This window comes from Giraffa tippelskirchi, chromosome 12 (assembly GCF_054371585.1).
Source record: "Giraffa tippelskirchi isolate mGirTip1 chromosome 12, T2T-mGirTip1v1.2.pri, whole genome shotgun sequence".
In the NCBI taxonomy this organism is placed as follows: domain Eukaryota; kingdom Metazoa; phylum Chordata; class Mammalia; order Artiodactyla; family Giraffidae; genus Giraffa; species Giraffa tippelskirchi.
Window position 1 is genome coordinate 105,045,395 of NC_137286.1, and position 20,213 is coordinate 105,065,607.

The following is a 20,213-nucleotide window of genomic DNA, read 5'->3' on the forward strand; positions in this document are numbered from 1 at the left end:
GAAGGGAAGCTTGGAAGGGACTCACCTGTTCCTGCTTTACTTTGCATTTAGGGATTTTGCTCAGTTTACATTGTTACTCTTGTTGTTGTCTTTTTTATTTTTTCATGATTATTTACTGTTGCCTCTCTTGGAAAGATGAGTTGAGAATGTGGTTACAGTGGGCCTCATAATTGAGTTTTTCATATTAACCCCCCCTCCCAGTTTTCTTTGTTTCAAAACTATCTGTGAATGAAATTTGCTGCACAAATTTCTTTGGTAAACAACGCTGGTATTGACATAATCGGTGTGAGAATCAGCACGACCTGTGGGTACTGAGCAGAAAGACATGAAGGGTTATGAGATAGGACTTCATCCACATGAAGGGTGGATGAAATAGAACTCTTTTTAGCTTTATTCATTTTTCTTTTATACATCGTGATTTTAGGTGCTGATAGCAGATTTTCAAATATGTGAGTTTTTTTATTTCAAAAAAGAAACCTTAAGGCATATGTAGGTTTTCAACATGGCGGTAACTGGTAGGCTGAGGTTCAGAATTCCTGAGAGGAGTATGAGGCAGTGTGCTGAGAGGTGACAACCAACAGTCTGTAATTGAATCAGATTAGATCACTGTAAAGACCAGGGAAGGCTTTGACCCTGATTCTGCTCTTCCCTTGTCTTTATTTTCTCCAACTTAATGTGTTTTGAACAGAAGTTAACAGCTTCTTGCATCCAGTCCTGCAGAACTGGGTGGGCCTGACAGGCCTCAGTTTCATCTCTTTGTATTCCCTGCAGTTGGCAAGCATCTACACAGCTGATCTGCACAGCTAAGTGTCTGGCCTGTTAGTTTGCCTCATTCCTGAGTTCCCGCCTATGTCAGGCCCTGTGTTGGGTTGCTGGTTAAATTGGTGGAAGAGCAGGGTTCCTAGTCCTGATGCTGGCCTTTTGCAAAGAGACTTTCTAATGCAAGCTGCAGTCCATGCACAGAGAAAGCGTAGGCTTTAGGGGTGCTTGGAGCACGTTCAAGTCCCATCTCTTGCACTGTGACCTAGTGACCGCAGACCTGTTCAACCTCTGAGAGTATGTTTCCTTATCTGTAAAAGCAGGGTGCTAGTTTGTGCCCTACGAGAGCCCCTGAAAATCCATGGTGCACGTTCGGCACGCACTGCATGGGTAAGAAGTGCTTGTGGGTTGTGAGTGATAGAACACTGCCTTCCCGAGTGTTGTAGCAAGTGTGGTTGAACCAGTGCAAGAAGACGGTCCTTCCCGTTAGATTAGTGATTTTTATCTTTGTCAAGGTGTTGGAATGCTTGTGCAGAGTATAGCATTTGCTGCCAGTTTAAGCCTGTGACTTGGTTTGGCATGGTTATTTGATCTTTTAAAGATATGTATGTGCTCAGTTGTCAACTCATGGTCCCTGTTGTGTTGTTTGTGGAGTGCTGGGTGCTGTGCCCTGGACCTCACTCAGTGCCTGGTATGGTCCTGAGAACGGAGTACCCTGGCTCCTGGGTCCAAGCATCTGTTAACCCCCTGTGTCCCATGAAGACATTAGGCCAAGGAGGGGTGAGAACTCAACCAGGGTCACACAGTGGATAGTGGTTACAGCTGCCACCTGTTAAATAAATGCTTTCTGTGTGCCAGGCACTGCTAAAATGTTTTTTAAAAATGTGTGTCATGTAATCCTGGCTGTTCTGTGGTAGTGACAGAGCTGGAGTTTGTGTATCATTCTGATTTTGTTTTTTAATAAAATAAGAATTGAAGAAAAATTCCATTCCAAAGCATGTTTAGTGTCGTGTACGTGGAACATCTCGGGGAATGTGAGAGGGATACCTGTGATGACAGGTGTCGTGATGATAAGAAATACCAATGAAAGCTGAGATTTTCTGTATGAGAAAAGTGTTTGTATGTAATGCCCCCGGGTCACGTGCTCTGTTCTCAGTGGGAGCTGTTCTTTGGGTTCCAGGGTCTCTTTGGCGTTCCCGAGCTCAGTGCCCCGGAAGGATTCCGTGTGGCCCAGGAGAAGGCCCTGAGGAAGACGGAGCAGCTGGTGAGGCGCGTGTGCACCATGCCGCCCGGGCCACAGACCGTGCTCATCTTTGATGAGCTCTCGGACTCCTTGTGCAGGGTGGCCGACCTGGTGAGTAAGGTGCCGGGCGGGGGCTGAAGACGCCTCTCTCACCGTTACAGTTTCAGTTCAGGTTATGAGATTCAGTAGTGGATTGCAAGGTGGAGAACATCGGAGGTGTTTGACAGCTATTGGCTGTCGTTTTTTATTGTGAAGTGAGCTGTTGAGTGGAAAGAACATACAGGGAAAGGTCACAGTTAGAACTTAAACTTGAGTATGTGTATGTAATCAAACAGCTGTGTAATATGCAATGAAAGAGGGATTACTCACATGGGGAAGGGTCTTCATGTGACAAAAGTTCGTCATTTATGAGAACTTCTACCGAAATTCTAGTAGAATACTTATCTATGCATTTATAATAAAATTCTTATAAAAAACTAGATTTTATAAACCTTTTCAGGAATATCTTCTAGTTCAAAATAAGGTGTTTACATCAAACGGTTGTACAAAAGCTGTTTTCCCCCACACTTGGAGTTGAGATGGAAGTGCACGCAGATCTCCGCTAGCCAATTTGGGAGCAGGACTCCTCTCGGTCAGGGGCCGCGTCTCAAGCAGTCCTGTGGGTGAAGACATCATTGGGGGCAGGGGCCTGCAGGCTGCAACCTTTCCTGTCTGTACAGCTGTTCCTCCATGTTCATTCTCCACGGAGCCGCCAGCCAGAGCCAGGCACCGGGAACACAGTCACGTGAGGCAGATGCCGACTCCGAGCTTGTGGGGTTTGTGCTCTGGTGTGGACTGCTCGTAGCTCTTACTGACACCCGACCCTGGCGAGGGCTGTACCTGGATGGGCTGATTTAACCTCCTTGCACATCCGCCTTCCAACAAGGAAAGAGGCACTCGGAGGATAAGTCCCCCGGCCTGTGAGCCGTGGATCTGGGCCTGAGTCCAGACAGTCTGACCACAGAGGCCACGCTCTCACTGTTCCAGGTGTTGGGTGCCACCTCGGCCGGACAGAACCTTCGCTGAAGTGACAGGAAGGTCTCCTGCCCGTCTTGTGAGATATCGTATAGTAAGATCAGCTTCTTGCAGGGTCCAGTGCCGTTCTGTGTTGACCCTGTGTGCACGCAGCCACCCCCATGATCAGGATGCGCGCTTCTTCCGTCACCCCAAAACACTCCCTGAGGGTCACACCCACCTCACCTCTCACCTGGCGACCTCTGACCTGTTCTCCATTCCTGTAGTTTGTCGTTTCTAAAGTGTCAGGTAAATGGAATCGTATTTACCTTTTGAGGTTGACTTTTTCCCCAGCGTAACACTCCCCATCTCTGAAGATTCCTTTCTCCTGCTCTGGGCAGTCACACTCCTGATCATTGATCACCATACAGTCCCCACCACAGGTGTCCCACTTGTAAAGAAATGGACAGGGTATTCCTCCTGAAGGCTTTTTCTGGGAGTCAGGTGAGCTGTGCTTCTGGCTCCTTCAGTTGCTTCCTGGCCGCTCTGGGTTTGGGTTCTGTCCCTCCAGGGTGCGCTTGTCCCAAGGGAGTGTGACAGACATGCTGTCAGAACCTTTTCTGCTTGATCATGTCACTGGAGCCTGAAAGGTAGATGTCATCAGCAGGTTTCACTTACCTGAAAGCAAGTGTCGGTTTTGCGCTCAGAAATCCCAGAACTTTCTGTGTTTGTCATCCTGGCTCCACTTTAATTCCAGTGTTCCATCATTTGTTCCACATTTTTGCTTCTGCTTTTCCCGAGAAGATTTTAGCTTCTCTGCTCTGTAGCTTGTTCTATTTTTGAAGTTTTTGTGTTTATGAAGTTTGATGATATTTCTTTCAAAAAGACTAGGATGTGACTTATACATGTACAGTTCAGTCACTCAGTCATGTCCAACTCTTTGCGACCCCATGGACTGCAACACGCCAGGCTTCCCTGTCCATCACCAACTCCTGGAGCTTACCTAAACTCATATCGATTGAGTCGGTGATGCCATCCAACCATCTCATCCTGTCGTCCTCTTCCCTTTCTGCCTTCAGTCTTCCCCAGCATCTTTTCCAATGAGTCTGCTCTTTGCATCAGGTGGCCAAAGTATTGGAGTTTCAGCTTCAGCATCAGTCCTCCCAGTGAATATTCAGGACTGATTTCCTTTAGGATTGACTGGTTTGATCTCCTTGCAGTCCAAGGGACTCTCAAGAATCTTCATCTTTGGGTAAAAAAATTCAGAGAACATATTCATATTTGAATTTTTAAGGTTTTGTCTGCTTGTAAGATCAGTAATATATTATAAGGCATAGGTTTTATAAACTATATTTCCCACCAACTGGTCCTTTTCTTTTTCTTAACACAGTCCCTGTGTAACAGTATTGCTTACCTCATCGCTATCAAAAACGAGTTTTAAGATGGTGTTTTGAATGTTAATGTTGTTTGTGAATCCTGCAGCATGTAGGCAAGTGATTTATATAACTTGTTGCAACTCTTATACAGCTCACTTCGCAGGTGTTCTACTAATGCTGTCCTACTGTTGCGTGAGATGTCCTCTCAAGCTATGGATTTAAATGTTTCTATGTTGAAAACTATTTGATGATAAAATCAGGAAATTTTACTTTGTGGTGATTTATTTCCTGTTATGCACATGTTTTCATGAGAATGAAGAATATCTGTAGTATTTTGCAGTTTCCCCGCATTTTCCCCTGTAATTAACATGAAGTCTAAAATCTAGTTTTGCACATTTAAAAAAGAGGATTCTGGCTTGGTTAAATTCTAAAGTCAGAATAGCGGCCCTAGTCTTGTGCCAGGCAGGCTGCCCCTGGGAATTCATGTTGATTTAAAGACAGTCGAGAATGTACCTTTGTCTTCTGCACAAAGGCTGGAGTGCAGTTCACTTAGCCTGGAAACCACACTGGGTGTCTGTTCAAACAAGAAGAGCCTCCCAGAGATGCTCCCTGGAGCCAGGTCAGTGTCCTTGTGTGAGAACCATGGTGTGAATGCTAGAAAGTTCTGGACTATTTGAAACCAGAGTGTGCTTTTTTGAACAATACAATGAGGAAGAATCTACTTCATGTTTATATTTGAACAAGAAAAACTTTTCTAAGGAAAAAAAGTTGTAAAAGTGTTTTCTTTGGAATGGAACGGACTTGGTTCCTGGGAATAACAGGATTTATGAATGGGCAGTGAGAAGGAGAATTCCAGGAATGGAAATGCCCGGGTCAAGCCAGACGGCACATTTTCATTTTCGCCCTCAGACCCTAGGAGCAGACTTCCTTTCCATAAACGTCCTTTTGGTTTTGTGTCTCCTTTAGGCCGATTTTGTGAAGATCGCTCACCCCGAGGCAGTGTTCAGGGAGGCCGCAGAGGAGGCTTGTCGGAGCATCGGCACCATGGTGGAGAAGTGGGTGTGCCCTCCCCAGGGGTGCTGGCCGGGGCGGGGTGGGGAGGGGGTGCCCACCGCGGGGCTCTGGGCTGCTTTCCTGCCCGTCCCTCAGGCGTCCTCGTCCCGTCACTCAGTCCTCGTCGTGTCGAGGGCTGGCATGGTGATCTGCTCTCGGGGTTGCTGTGAGGAGGGGAGACGGTGACTAAAACGCCTGTAATGGGGGCAAGGGGCCGGGGGCAGTGGTCGGGCACAGCGGATGCCCGGGATCCTCGTCCCCCTGGGTTACGGGCCCTTTAGCATCTCAGGCAGGTGGTGGTTGATGCGCTGTCACTCAGATGCCGGGGCCTCAGGGCGAGGCCAGCGGGTCCCCTCCGTGTGGTGGCCTTGCGGCCCCCAGGGCTGGCCCTGGGGAGACCATAAAAGTGCCGTGGGCGCCGCAGCAGGCCGAGCCAGGGTGAAGTCGGTCGTTTTAAAGTGATTCTGAAGTAAACTAAGCGTGCTTGTTACAGTAACAGGGAGGGGCCAGGACGACCCCCCAGGAAGGGTGTCAGGCTCCCCAGCTAAGACATCAGGGCCTGCATCTCTGAGACCAGAGGCAGCTGGGAGAGGGGGTGCTCCTCTACCCCTGGGGGCTCCTGGTGGGGTGTGGTGGCTGCCATACTGTCCCCCACCAGTAGCTCTTGCCCTCTTGGGGACGGTGGCTGTGAAAACTGGCTCCTCAATGGGTAAACTGGTCACTGCAAGCTCAGACCCTGGCGTGGTGACGAGGCGGGAGCAGGGGCTCCCCGGAGATGAGCGGGAGCCCCGGGCGCCGGCCTGGACTCTTGTCTGCCCGGCTCCGGGTGCAACCTGCTCTCTGGGCCCTGCGCTCCTGGCTCCGGGGCAAATGGCAGGAGCCACAGCCTGTCGAGAGGTGTTGTCAGGAGTGTCAGCCCAGTGTCATCGCTTGACCCCACAAGGGTGGCTCTCGATGGGAGTGGGCTCAGGCCCTGTCTGCTCTTTGGGCCGCAGCTGTTTCATGTGGCTTTAGATTTACACTTTTACCTCCTGGGACAAGTTGTTCTCTCACGCTGCTTTCCCTGTACTAACAGTGGTTATGCTATTCCTGATCGGAAGGAAGAAATGGAACAATAGCCCAAGTCTTTGGCCTCTGGCCAGGTGTGCGCTAGAACTTGACACTGTTCTCTTGATGTAAAGTCAAACCAGAAGGTACTAGAAAATCATTTAATTTTTTTCATTTGTAATTTTTCTAGGTTGAACACAAATGTGGAATTATATCAAAGTTTGCAGAGGTTACTAGCTGATAAGAAACTTGTGGATTCCCTTGATCCGGAAACCAGGTACTGCTTCCTTTGTGTTCATTGTGCTTGTGATTTTGGACATGAGCTTGGCAGCTGCACCTGGGTGTCTCTGCCCTCAGAGCCCATCTGTCCAAGTGGTTTCTCCCGGGTGATGGACACTGCTCAGATGGCGTCTCCCCCTCTGAGAGCTCTGTGCCGTCTCACCCTGTCCTCCTGCTTCTCTTGGTCCTGTCGCTCCAGCAGCCTCTCCTCTGCCGGTGGATCTGGTCAGCATCTCCCACCCTCTGGATGGGAGGCTCCACGAGGGCAGGGCCAGGTCTGACCTGCTCCCTGCGCATCTCAGCATCTCCCCAAGCCGTGGCCTGGAGGAGGTGTTTCAAGGTTGACAGTTGCATTCAGCTGCGTTCCTAAAGTTCAGTCACGGATACAGCAGAAGATACAAGCAAATTGGATCCATTTACTGGTGGGATGTCCAGATCCTTGAGATGGTTGGCTTTGATTCAGACCATTTATTAGTTGAAAAGATCTCTTTTGTAGCTCAGTATACAAATATACTTGATACAGGATTTTGGATATTATATTTGTTTGCTCAGATGTATTATAAAATATCATAGTTTGTCATTAACTCATCTATGTATTATTTGTATCAAGACACAGAGATTAATTTTTTTTGTGAGCCTCTTTGTACTTGTATATTTTTTATATATGAGACACTTGCTTGGTTCTTCCTGCTTTCTATTCTCCTGTCTCCACGTGCCTGTGACCCCGAGTGAACCCTGTTCCCTGGGAGCAGACGGTGGTGGCGGCCTGTGTTGATCTGGTATGTGGGTGACATGCTGGCTAAGAGGAAGGGAGGGGCTTTTCACCTGTCTGCCTGTGGACAGGTATCTTCAGTCCTGATTCACTTCAGCGATCCTGATGCTCACAGTACAGGTGAGGCCGGCTGCACCAGCACAGTAACCTGTCTTGATCATGATTTTAGTGTTACTGCTTTTGTTAGCAAGGTGAGTTGAAGTTGAATGCCTGCTATTTGTGCCGGATTTTACTCAGTTGCTACTGACTTTGAGTAACAATGGGTTATTCATAATCTGACTTTACTGAAGGTTTGCTTTCTTGTATTTAATGTATAAAAATGGAAGTGGACTGGCAGACCATTTGAGGTACAGGGGACTTGTGCTAATTGGACATGGGCCCATTTCTATTGCATTTCTTTTGTGTTTATTTTTGGCCTCCCTGGGTCTACGTTGCTGCTTGTGGGCTTTCTCTAGTTGTGGCGAGCGGGAGCTGCTCTCTGATTGTGTGTGGGCTTCTCATCGCAGTGGCTTCTCTTGCTGTGGAGCACAGGTTCTGGGACACATGGGCTCAAGTAGCTGCCGCTCCCGGGCTCTAGAACACAGGCCCAGTAGTTGTGGTGCATGGGCTTAGCTGTCCCGCGGCACGTGGGATCCTTCCAGATCAGGGATTGAACTCGTGTCTCCTGCATTCGCAGGCGGATTCTTCACCACTCAGCCACCTGGGAAGCCCACATTTCTCAATGTTATTAAAATGCCAATAGGATTTTTAAAATAACAGAATGATAAACACATTGAGAAAAATAAGCTGGGTAGAAGACCTGAATTCTAGAAAAGAAGGGTGACTTGTGAGTGAGCGGAAACAAGACTTGGAAGTGATGATTACTGAGCTGTCATGGTGCTTGTCCATCACTGGGAGTGTTGGCTAGCACCCAGGAGGCACCTCGAGAGAGACAGAGGAACCTACAGTGGCTGAGATAGAGCATTAGAGATTCAGTATCCATCATGACAAGGTCCTGTGTAGGAGAAATGGTACTATCTTATCATTAGATGCCTTCCTTGAAACAGTAGTTCTGTGAGGTATCAGAGTATTGCCAGAAGGGACCCATTGAAATCACACATATTAATACATTTTCCCCTCTTGGAAAATCCCAGTACATCAGAGTCTCAGAGAAGCCCAGCCATAAAGAAACCTGTTTCACGTGTCTAGAACCATCAAGAGCTTTCTTGCTTGCAGAGAATATAATAAGCACACTCTCCAGAAAACAGAATGGAGGTCAAGACCTAGAGTCATGAGAGCCACAAAAGCTGTGACGCAGCATGGAGTACACTCTGGAGGGCAGGGTGCAAGCCTGCACGCGCACACATACCTATCCATCCCAGGAGGCATGAAAGATGTTGTTTAAATGGAGAAACATGCTGTATTCTTGATAAGGAGAAGAAACATCAGTGTTCTCTTCTGGCCTGTAAGTTTGATACTATCCAGCTTATATCTAAAGAAGATTTTTGTTGTCATTTAAAATGATTTTGAAGACATAAACAAAAAATATGCTAGGACAAGCAGGAAGAATCTAGTAGAGAAAAATGCTACAGAGGGGACTTGCACTGGTAATAAGACACATAAAAATACTATATTTAACATAGCGTTATACTTACACCTGAAGAGTCCATTAGTTCAATGAGAGAATAGAGAAAAGTCTGACCCAGACACAAATGCACATGACTGTATTTAATACCTGATAGAATTGTCACTTCATATCTGGAAGGAAAGGCTTGGTTTTCAGTAAGTGATGTTAGGGCAATGGAAAAGTAAATTAATTTAAGATTTAAATATTAAAAAAAAAGAAATCCCAAAAGTATTGATAACTTGGTATGTGGAAGGTCTTTCTCCACATGATACCAAAACCAGACCACAAAAGGGAAGATTGATTTGGTTGTACAAAAATTGCGAGCTTGGGTCTAGCAAAGCCCTTCCAAATTTAAGAGTCAGGATAGACAGTAGGGCAGGTGTTTGTTGTTTTTGTTGTTTAGTCGCTCAGTTGTGTCCGACTCTTTGTGACCCCATGGACTGTAGCCCATCAGGCTCCTTTCTCCATGGAATTCTCCAGGCAAGAATACTGGAGTGGGTTGCCATTTCCTTCTCCAGGGGATCATCCCAACCCAGGGATCGAACCCAGGTCTCCTGCATTGGCAGGTGGATTCTTTACCGCTGAGCCACCTGGGAAGCTCAGGACAGGTGTTACTTATATGCTGAAGGATTAATATAGTTACTATGTTTTGATGCCTTACACATTACCTAAAAAGAAAAAAGTGAACTCTCTTACAGAAAAATGGGTATTCTTTTCCTGAAACCCTTATTCCACAAAATAGGGAATAGCAACAGATGGCTGTTAAATGTGGAGCAGTGTGCACTAAGTAAGCACTGATAATAGTTCTATTCAGTGTATCAGCATGGTCATCAGCAAGATGAATGTCCCTATTGTGAAAAGTCAAGGAAGGCAGCAGAATACATCAAATACTTGGATAACTTAATTCCAGAAAAAAGTAGTTTAAAAAAAAAAGTACTACTGACAGAAAGACGTGTTCCAGTTGAGCTCGGCTCCCATTGTGTAGCAGGATTGAAAAGGAAGCAAACCATCCTCCTGAGCCCACGGACTCCACTTCCACCGCAGCATCAAAGAATGACGCTCTGAGTAGCTGCCACTGGCTGGACGAGAAACTGAGACTCTGGTGCAGAAAACCTTTGAAAAACTGTCCAAGCATAAATCATTTTATGTTTTTAATGATTGGGATTTGGATGGAATTGAAATAAGTAATTATCACAGTGGCATTCACAGATCTGTGCTCTGCAAATAAAGGAGTAAGCTCCTTCATAAAAAGCTAATCATGACTGTTTTTCACATTCTGCAGTACACTTAATGGACTTATTTCAGTGTAGAAGTCTTTGCCCAGGAGCAGCTTGGAGTAGAGTTCTGTTCAGTACACGTGCTGAGTCGGAGACGTGGTACAGGTCCACGTGCACACATTCATGCCAGCAGGCGTGTGTGTGTGTGTGTGTGTGGTCCACAGTGCTTGTTTGGTGCTCGAGTGTAGTGTGCAACAGATACTGTAGAGGATAGTTGAAAAGATGTCTGTTTCCTCTAGGAAAAAAATGCAGAAAATCTGGCCTCCTTGGAGTAACTCATTCATTTCACTCAGTCTAAGGCCTGTACAGTCTGCATGATGTATGTGATACCGTGTTGTCCACAGTGGGGCGTAACCCCCAGCTGGCCAGCTGTTTTTCCTGACCCCTGAGATGTTAAGCTCCTGGTTGCAGAAAAATCGTGTGTATGTGTGTTGAAACATGTGGCGTTTTGGCAGTAAAGTTGAAATGGACGGATTCATTTTGCAAAAAACTGATTTTGTTTAATTATTATTACCTGTTCTGACCTGGCGCTTGTTTTATTTATAGGCGAGTGGCCGAACTGTTTATGTTCGATTTTGAAATCAGTGGAATCCATCTAGACCGAGAAAAGGTAACTTCACGTTTCGGTTCCTGTTGTTTTGCTGATACTCGGTTGGTGTGTTGTCGATACCATTCCTGAATGTTGAGTGCTCTCTGAAAGTTGGCCTACCACCTGGATAATTCAGAATTACGGAATGACTCGAGATAGTGGGGTGTTCAGGTGTTGTGTAGGTGGGGTGAGAAGGGCCGTGTCAGGAAGGACAGCGAGTGAGGAGGAAACCCAAAGATGAGTGTCTCTATGCGTACGTCCAGAAGTGTTGTTGAGACGCAGCGCAGGTGTGTCTTCACATGATCCCTGCCCTGGACACACCTGCAGGATCCTTTCTGGTCACTTCTGTGTGTCTTTTCTGGGGGCTCCACTCGGACAGGCGCAGGGAGACGTGGCACACTTTTTAAGAGAACTCCACATAAAGCTGCCAACATAACCTGCAAGCCATGAAGGCCTGTTCTTGCTATATTCTTTCCAGGTTATTCCTTACTTAGATTTTAAGGTCTCGTGAATATAATGAAAAAGTTTAAATTACAGAAAGTATGTCCTTAAGCAGCCATGTAATAAATATAACAGTTTCAAAGCATTGTCAGAGCTCCGAGTACTGTGTGTTTGCATGTTTAATTCTCCTTGAAGGATGAAATGATATGCTTAGCAGACTGTTGGCGAAATCAGGAAACAGTTTTTATTTTTTCAGGGATTGTAACAGGTGATAACTTCTTTGAAATAATTAATTTTATCACTTTTTTGTTTTAAATAGTAAAGGCTTTGAGGAAAAAATTTGAAACTAGAGTATAATTTCCAGTTATCTTTCATTGTTTTGTTTTTCCCCTGGTCACCAGTAGGTGGTGACAGATGGCTATGTCGGAAAGAAGAGTAACTGTCTGAAAAGTCATTTTTCCCATGAAGTTTGATTTTTCTATATTGAAATTTTTTGTTACTAAGATACAGTTCATTTTTTCCAGCGTCTTATCAAGGGTACACCTGCTCTGTTCATATTTATATGTATCTTTTAAGAAATATGCTTGGTCATCCTTCAGGGTCACAGTACAGTTTAGAATCTGTCCATAGCCGTTGCCCCTTCCCCGGGAAGGCTTGCCTGTGATGTCACCTGAAGCCCGTCGTGAGCCCAGGGCCTGTCTGGCCGTCCCGTGACGAGTAACAGAAGATTCCTCCTTGTCCCTGGAAGACCTAACCAGTTATGTGGGCGATGGTTTTTAAGTTTGATCCCAAAGATGGGGTGCCCTGGTGACGGCACAGGTTCTCTCAGGAGGCTGCGTCCTGGGGGTGACGAAGGAGATCCACCCCGCTCTGTCCGTCGTGACTGGCAGAGACTGGAAACTGCCAGATGCACGGCTGGGGGCCGTGGTCACCCCCCCCACATCCTCCACTGCCCCCCTCTGCCCCCTAGCCAAGCGGCTCCAGCCCGGCCCCCTGCCTCTGGGCTGCTGCCCTCCTGTGGCCGCTCCAGCAAGCCTGGCTGAGCTTTGCAAGTGCCCTTCACCACACTTCACTGAAGAGCTGCGTTAATTGCACCTTCCTTCCCTTGCATCTCATCTCTTAAGGCTGAGTCTGGTTTCTAATGTGTGCCTCAGATACTGTCATATCAGACAGATTCAGCCAGCCCATTGCTCCCTGCCTCTCTTAACTAGGGTGTTTTCGGAGCCAGGGAAGGACTGTACCTCCCATTGTTCATTTCACAGACATGTTGTATAACCTAGACATAAAATAGAGCTCCGGGAGTTATGTACATCTGAAAGTATAGAAGCACTATAGAACCATTAGGATAACTTTTTGGTGAGGATACTAAATATCCTCACCGAAAGTATAGAGTCAGCATTTGTAGACGATTATTGTGTATTAAACATTTATGATACAGTATTCAGTTTCATTTTATCACTTAATATATTTAATACCTTATTAAATTATAATTCAACTTTATATGTTGACTGGCATCTTTATAGATTACTGATTTGTTGTGAAATGTTACTTTAAATAACTTGACTGCCCCCACATACAGCGTAAAAGAGCTGTGGACCTGAATGTTAAAATCTTGGATCTGAGCAGCGCATTTCTTATGGGAACCCACTTCCCCAACACGATTGAGAAGCACCTCCTGCCAGAACGCATCCGGCATCACTTTGAACTGGCCGGGGACCACGTGGTGGTGGACGGTCTGCGCGCAGAAGCGCCTGATGACTTGGTACGTGTGCTCCGTCCTCTGTGTAGTTCCAGCCTCGTCTGGGGGCCATGGCTTGTGACCCCAAAATTCAGGGATCACATGGTCACACCTTTAAAAATACATTAATGTTACTAAGCACTAAAAATTGAACAGGGCTGATTAATTCTGTGAAAAACTGAAAGTGAAAGTCTCTCAATTGTGTCCGACTCTCTATGACCCCATGGACTGTACAGTCCATGGAAGTCTCCAGGCCAGAGCACTGGAGTGGGTAGCCTTTCCCTTCTCCAGGGGATCTTCCCAACCCAGGGATCCAACTGGGGTCTCCTGCATCGCAGGCAGATTCTTTACCAACTGAGCTATCAGGGAAATGCTTTGAATAATGAAAATGGTTTGATTACTCCGGTTGTAAAGAGTTGCTCATTTTCAAAGTATGGTGAGCGACAGCGGCGCTGGCCATTCCAAGGACTCATACTCTAATGCATGTAGTCTCACGTCACCTGGTTGACGGTGCTTCATATATGTCAGGTAGAACCTCTGTCCCCCTGCCCCTCTACCCCATAGCAGAGAACTCGGACCAAGTGTGATGTGTCTCCCACACTCAGTGATGAGCCCAGAAGCTTCATTCAGCCTGTGTAAGGCCTTGTGTTTAAGCATTGCTCACCCGCAGAGTAAAGTGGTGGGAGGTAGCATGTATTATTATCATACAGGATTTTGTATCTGGTACGTGTGTCTTTTACCATCCACTTTTTAAACATAGGTGCGAGAAGCTGCTTATAAAATTTTTCTTTATCCCAATGCTGGTCAATTGAAACGTCTAGAAGAGTTGCTCAGCAGCAGAGACCTCCTGGCAAAGTTGGTAGGATATCCTACCTACTCCCACAGGGCCCTCCAGGGAACAATCGCCCAAAGTCCAGGTGAGCCTGTTTACCCAAATCTTAAAGTACAAAACAGGGTTTTTATGAAGCTGAGCTTATGACTTGAAATAGCTAAAGTTACTGTGCTATTTTTAATATACTTGGAAACCAGTTACTGAGATACTTTGCCCCTTTATTAGGAATGATTTTTAGACGGAGCTAATCATTTGGAATATATTTGCACAACTAGTGTACTTTATGTGCACATTTAGTAAGTCATTGAGTTAGACAAGGCTGTGGTCCTTGTGATCAGATAGGCTAGTTGTCTGTGATCATAGTTTCAGTCTGTCTGAGCTCTGATGCCCTCTCTGAGTGCCTACCATCTTACTTGGGTTTCTTTTACCTTGGACGTGGGGTATCTCTTCACGGCTGCTCCAGCAAAGCACAGCTGCTGCTCCTGACCTTGGACGTAGGGTAGCTCCTCACGGCTGCTGCTCCTGACCTTGGACGTGGGGTAGCTCCTCTCAGCCGCCGTTCCTGACCTTGGACGTGCGGTGGTAGCTCCTCAGGGCCCCCGCTCCTGACCTTGGACATGGGGTAGCTCCTCTTGACCACTGCTCCTGACCTAGACGTGGGGTAGCTCCTCTCAACCGCCGCTCCTGACCTTGGACGTGGGGTTGTAGCTCCTCAAGGTCGCTGCTCCTGACCTAGATGCAGGGTAGCTCCTCTCGACCGCCGCTCCTGACCTTGGACATGCGGTGGTAGCTCTTCAAGGCCGCCGCTCCTGACCTAGGATGTGGGGTAGCTCTTCTCAACCGCAGCTCCTGACCTTGGATGTGGGGTAGGTCCTCTCAACTGCCGCTCCTGACCTAGGACATGGGGTAGGTCCTCTCAACTGCCACTCCTGGCCTTGGACGTGGGGTAGCTCCTCTCAGCCGCCGCTCCTAACCTTGGATGTGGGGTAGCTCCTGCGCTGTGCACCTGCCGCTTCTTGTCTAACTCAGTGAAACTAAGCGATGCCGTGTGGGGCCACCCAAGACGGTTGGGTCATGGTGGAAAGGTCTGACAATGTGGTCCACTAGAGAAGGGAATGGCAAACCAATTCAGTATTCTTGCCTTGAAAACCCCATGAACAGCATGAAAAGGCAAAAAGATAGGACACTGAAAGATGAACTCCCCAGGTCGGTAGGTGCTGAGTATCCTACTGGAGATCAGTGGAGAAATAACTCCAGAAAGAATGAAGGGATGGGGCCAAAGCAAAAACAACACCCAGTTGTGGGATGTGACTGGTGATAGAAGCAAGGTCCGATGCTGTAAAGAGCAATATTGCATAGGAACCTGGAATGTTAGGTCCATGAATTAAGGCAAATTGGAGGTGGTCAAACAGGAGATGGCAAGAGTGAATGTCGACATTCTAGGAATCAGTGAACTAAGATGGACTGGAATGGGTGAATTTAACTCAGATAACCATTAGATCTACTACTGTGGGCAGGGATCCCTTAGAAGAAATGGAGTAGCCACCATAGTCAACAAAAAGAGTCCTAAATGCAGTACTTGGGTGCAGTCTCAAAAACGACAGAATGATCTCTGTTCATTTCCAAGGCACACCCTTTAATATCACAGTAATCCAAGTCTATGCCCCGACCAGTAACGCTGAAGAAGTTGAAGTTGAATGGTTCTATGAAGACCTACAAGACCTTCTAGAACTAACACCCCAAAAAGATGTCCTTTTCATTATAGGGGACTGGAATGCAAAAGCAGGAAGTCAAGAAACACCTGGAGTAACAGGTAAATTTGGCCTTGGAGTACAGATGAAGCAGGGCAAAGGCTAATAAGAGTGTTGCCAAGAGAACTCACTGGTCATAGCAAACACACTCTTCGAACAGCACAAGAGAAGACTCTACACATGGACATCACCAAGTAGTCAACACTGAAATCAGATTGATTATATTCTTTGCAGCCAAGGATGGAGAAGCTCTATACAGTCAGCAAAAACAAGACCAGGAGCTGACTGTGGCTCAGATCATGAACTCCTAATTGCCAAATTCAGACTTAAATTGAAGAAAGTAGGGAAAACCAATAGACCATTCAAGTATGATCTAAATCAAATCCCTTATGATTATACAATGGAAGGGAGAAATAGATTTAAGGGACTGACTAGATCTGATAGAGTGCCTGATGAACTATGGACGGAGGTTCGTGACATTGTACAAGAGACAGGGGTCAAGACCATCCCCAAGAAAAAGAAATGCAAAAAAGCAAAATGGCTGTCTGAGGAGGCCTTACAAATACCTATGAAAAGAAGAGAAGCAAAAAACAAAGAAGAAAAGTAAAGATACACCCATTTGAATGCAGAGTTCCAAAGAATAGCAAGGAGAGTTAAGAAAGCCTTCCTCAGTGATCAGTGCAAAGAAATAGTGGAAAACAATAGAATGGGAAAGACTAGAGATCTCTTCAAGAAAATTAGAGACACCAAGGGAACATTTCCTGCAAAGATGGGCTCAATAAAGGATAGAAATGGAATAGACCTAATAGAAGCAGAAGATATTAAGAAGAGGTGGCAAGAATACACAGAAGAACTGTACAAAAAAGATCTTCACGACCCAGATAATCACGATGGTGTGATCACTCACCTAGAGCCAGACATCCTGGAATGTGAAGTCAAGTGGGCCTTAGGAAGCATCACTACGAACAAAGCTAGTGGAGGTGATGGAATTCCAGTTGAGCTATTTCAAATCCTAAAAGATGATGCCGTGAAAGTGCTGCACTCAATATGCCAGCAAATCTGGAAAACTTAGCAGTGGCCACAGGACTGGAAAAGATCAGTTTTCATTCCAATCCCAAAGAAAGGCAATGCCAAAGAATGTTCAAAATACCGCACAATTGCACCCATCTCACACGCTAGTAAAGTAATGCTCAAAATTCTCCAAGCCAGGCTTCAGCAATACGTGAGCCGTGAACTTCCAGATGTTCAAGCTGGATTTAGAAAAGACAGAGGAACCAGATATCAAATTACCAACATCCTCTGGATCATCGAAAAAGCAAGAGAGTTCCAGAAGAACATCTATTTCTGCTTTATTGACTATGCCAAAGCCTTTGACTGTGTAGATCACAATAAACCGTGGAAAATCCTGAAAGAGATGGGGATACCAGACCACCTGACCTGCCTCTTGAGAAACCTGTATGCAGGTCAGGAAGCAACAGTTAGAACTGGACATGGAACAGACTGGTTCCAAATAGGAAAAGGAGTACATCAAGGCTGTATATTGTCACCCTGCTTATTTAACTTATATTCCGAGTACATCATGAGAAATGCTGGGCTGGAAGAAGCACAAGCTGGAATCAAGATTGCTGGGAGAAATATCAATAACCTCACATACTCAGATGACACCACTCTTATGGCAGAAAGTGAAGAAGAACTAAAGAGTCTCTTGATGAAAGTGAAAGAGGAGAGTGAGAAAGTTGGCTTAAAGCTCAACATTCAGAAAACTAAGATCATGACATCTGGTCCCATCACTTCATGGCAAATAGATGGGGAAACAGTGCTGACTTTATTTTTTTGGGCTCCAAAATCAGTGCAGATGGTGATTGCAGCCATGAAATCAAAAGATGCTTATTCCTTGGGAGGAAAGTTATAACCAACCTAGACAACATATTAAAAAACAGAGACATTACTTTTTCAACAAAGGTCCGTCTAGTCGAGCCTATGGTTTTTCCAGTAGTCATGTATGGATGTGAGAGTTGGACTGTAAAGAAAGCTGAGCACTGAAAAATTGATGCTTTTGAACCGTGGTGTTGGAGAAGACTCTTTAGAGTCCCTTGGACTGCAAGGAGATGCAACCAATCCATCCTAAAGGAGATCAGTTCTGAGTGTTCATTGGAAGGACTGATGTTGAAGCTGAAACTCCAATACTTTGGCCACCTGATACGAAGAGCTGACTCATTTGAAAAGAACCTGATGCTGGGAAAGATTGAGGGCAGGAGGAGAAGGGGACAACAGAGGACGAGATGGTTGGATAGCATCAACGACTCAATGGACATGAGTTTGGGTAAACTCTGGGAGTTGGTGATGGACAGGGAGGCCTTGCGTGCTGCGGTTCATGGGGTTTCAAACAGTTGGACTCGACTGAGCGACTGAACTGAGTAAGTCATACTTATTATTTCATTGATGAATTGTTGATGATGATTTGAATTATTTTTGTTTTAACTCAGCTGGTTTCTGTGCTCAGTCTAACCACACTGGTTAGAATTAATGTGGGAGGGGATGAGTGATCAGTGCTCCTGCTGGAGACAGGGTTGAGTGTAGCCCAGGTCATATAGACCCCTCCTTTCAGAGAAAAGAGGGTTGCTTGGCAAGCCTGGGGGTGGGGAGCGTCTCTCTGGGGGTTTGTGAAAAACTTACCTTGGCTTTCATTGAGTTCTTTAAGACTCATCACATATAAGAGAAAATGTATCACAATGAAAATGGTGTAATTTTCAAAGACATTGATTAAATTACAGTTACACTTTAGACCCAAGTCCTCAGTAGGGTGGCCGTGTTGGGGGGTTGTTCAGACTTGCTATATTTTGGGGGTTGAATTCACATGACTTGGTGTCGGGCTGAGTGGGAGGTGATGGCGGTGGATACCATGGGCTTCTGTCCGTGCGTCGGGATGGAATTGTGGGGTCACTGGGAGCGGCCCTGCGGGGGGCGTCACCCTTCATGCAGGCTCCAGGCTGTCTCTGTCCATCCGGTGTCCAGCCCTTCTTTCTCTGCGGGGCCCATAGTTTCTCCCAGGTTTTCTTGAAGCCTCCTTGCCTTGTTTCTTTCTCTCTCGTGTGTCTTTGGGGTCCAGACAGGGTGCCCACATTTGAGAGGAGCACGGAGGGGAGTGGGAAGGAGTGGGCACAAGTGGAGAAGGTTTGTGCTCAGGGAGATGGGTCTGAGCAGGGCTGTTGGTGGTCGGCGGCAGGGGGCACCACGCGGGGTGCGGAGAGCAGCTGCAGGAGGGGGGTTGGGTGGACGTGTTTGCGGTCAGAAGGCTGCAGGGCTCCAGGCTGCTGGCGGCTGCACATGTGGTGAGATGTCACATTCAGGCACCTGAAGGGAGAGCCAGGCCTGTGACTGAGCCACTGGGAAGACAGGGAGTCCTCCCGACGGGGGTGGGGCTGGGAGCACAGTGGTCCGAGTTCAGTGAGATGCTGGTCGGTGTTCAGGTGGCAACAAGGGTGGGTGATGGATGGGACATGCTGGGACGAGCGTTGGGGGCAGCTGGGGCCGACACAGGCGCCTGAGTGGTGACCACCAAGTCCAAGGCTCATGGGGTGGTCCATGGGGAGGTGTGTTGGAGCTGGACTCTGCACACACGGTTGTATAAGGTGTGACCTGTGTGCTCGGGGGCTGCAGTGTTGAGTTGGGGAGCTTGGACAGGGCCACGTGAGGATAAATGTTAATCCTGCTTGGTGTCCTTTCAATGCTGAACGCACTGACTAGGCACCACAGGGCCCTAGGGTTTTAGGAGCTCAGGAGGTTTACAGATGCTTGGGTGGCTGTGGAAAGTTCCATGAGGAAAGTGAAACTGGAGGTGGGCAGTGGGGGCCAGTGGGCAGAGGGCAGGAGGCGGGGAGAGGGCTGGGCCCCATGGGACCAGCACGTCAGGGGCCTGTCTTCCAGGAGCCATGCTACTGCCTTCAGGTGGTTCAGACTTACTGCTCTTCACAGGACAGTGTTCCAGGTAGGTAATCGAGGTAGATGTTTCTTGTTCAAGAGAGCTAGAGAAACAAAATGGGTAAATGTCAGTAAAAAATTAATTATTTTGAAATAAAAAGCACACACAGATAAATATTTGAAAACAGTACTCTGCGCCCACTGGTTTGACCTCCTGAAATAAGGTTTTATTTTGAGCTAAATAACAGTTTCTTCCTAAAAGTCTTAGCACCATCTAACACGATACACCAAAGCGCGTTTGTGGGTGGGATCCGTGTTGATGGTGATGAGAGACCATGGCTTCCTGTATCAGGTCCATGCCTTCCCCAGCCTTTTATTTACTCAGAAACAAGATAAACTGAAGAGGGCAAGAAATTAAAGCCATATAAAAGATCATCTGCAAATTTAAAAACAGCATTTGTAGCTTACTCTAAAATATGTATGAAAAGCTCTATACACGTGAATCAGTGCCTAAAAGTGCTAAATTCAAAAATTCA

General features: G+C 46.7%; 1 protein-coding gene across 1 annotated transcript in view; it reads left to right on the forward strand.

Moving 5' to 3' along the window:
• The window catches only part of MIPEP (mitochondrial intermediate peptidase), an 84,500-nt gene that overhangs the window by 860 nt on the left and 63,427 nt on the right, over positions 1–20,213 (forward strand). Inside the window, exons 2-7 of the mRNA XM_081551054.1 lie at positions 1,940–2,113; positions 5,338–5,426; positions 6,662–6,748; positions 10,952–11,015; positions 13,015–13,197; positions 13,934–14,090. Of these exons, the coding sequence (XP_081407180.1) occupies positions 1,940–2,113; positions 5,338–5,426; positions 6,662–6,748; positions 10,952–11,015; positions 13,015–13,197; positions 13,934–14,090 (754 nt within the window). The remainder of the gene's footprint in view (positions 1–1,939; positions 2,114–5,337; positions 5,427–6,661; positions 6,749–10,951; positions 11,016–13,014; positions 13,198–13,933; positions 14,091–20,213) is intronic.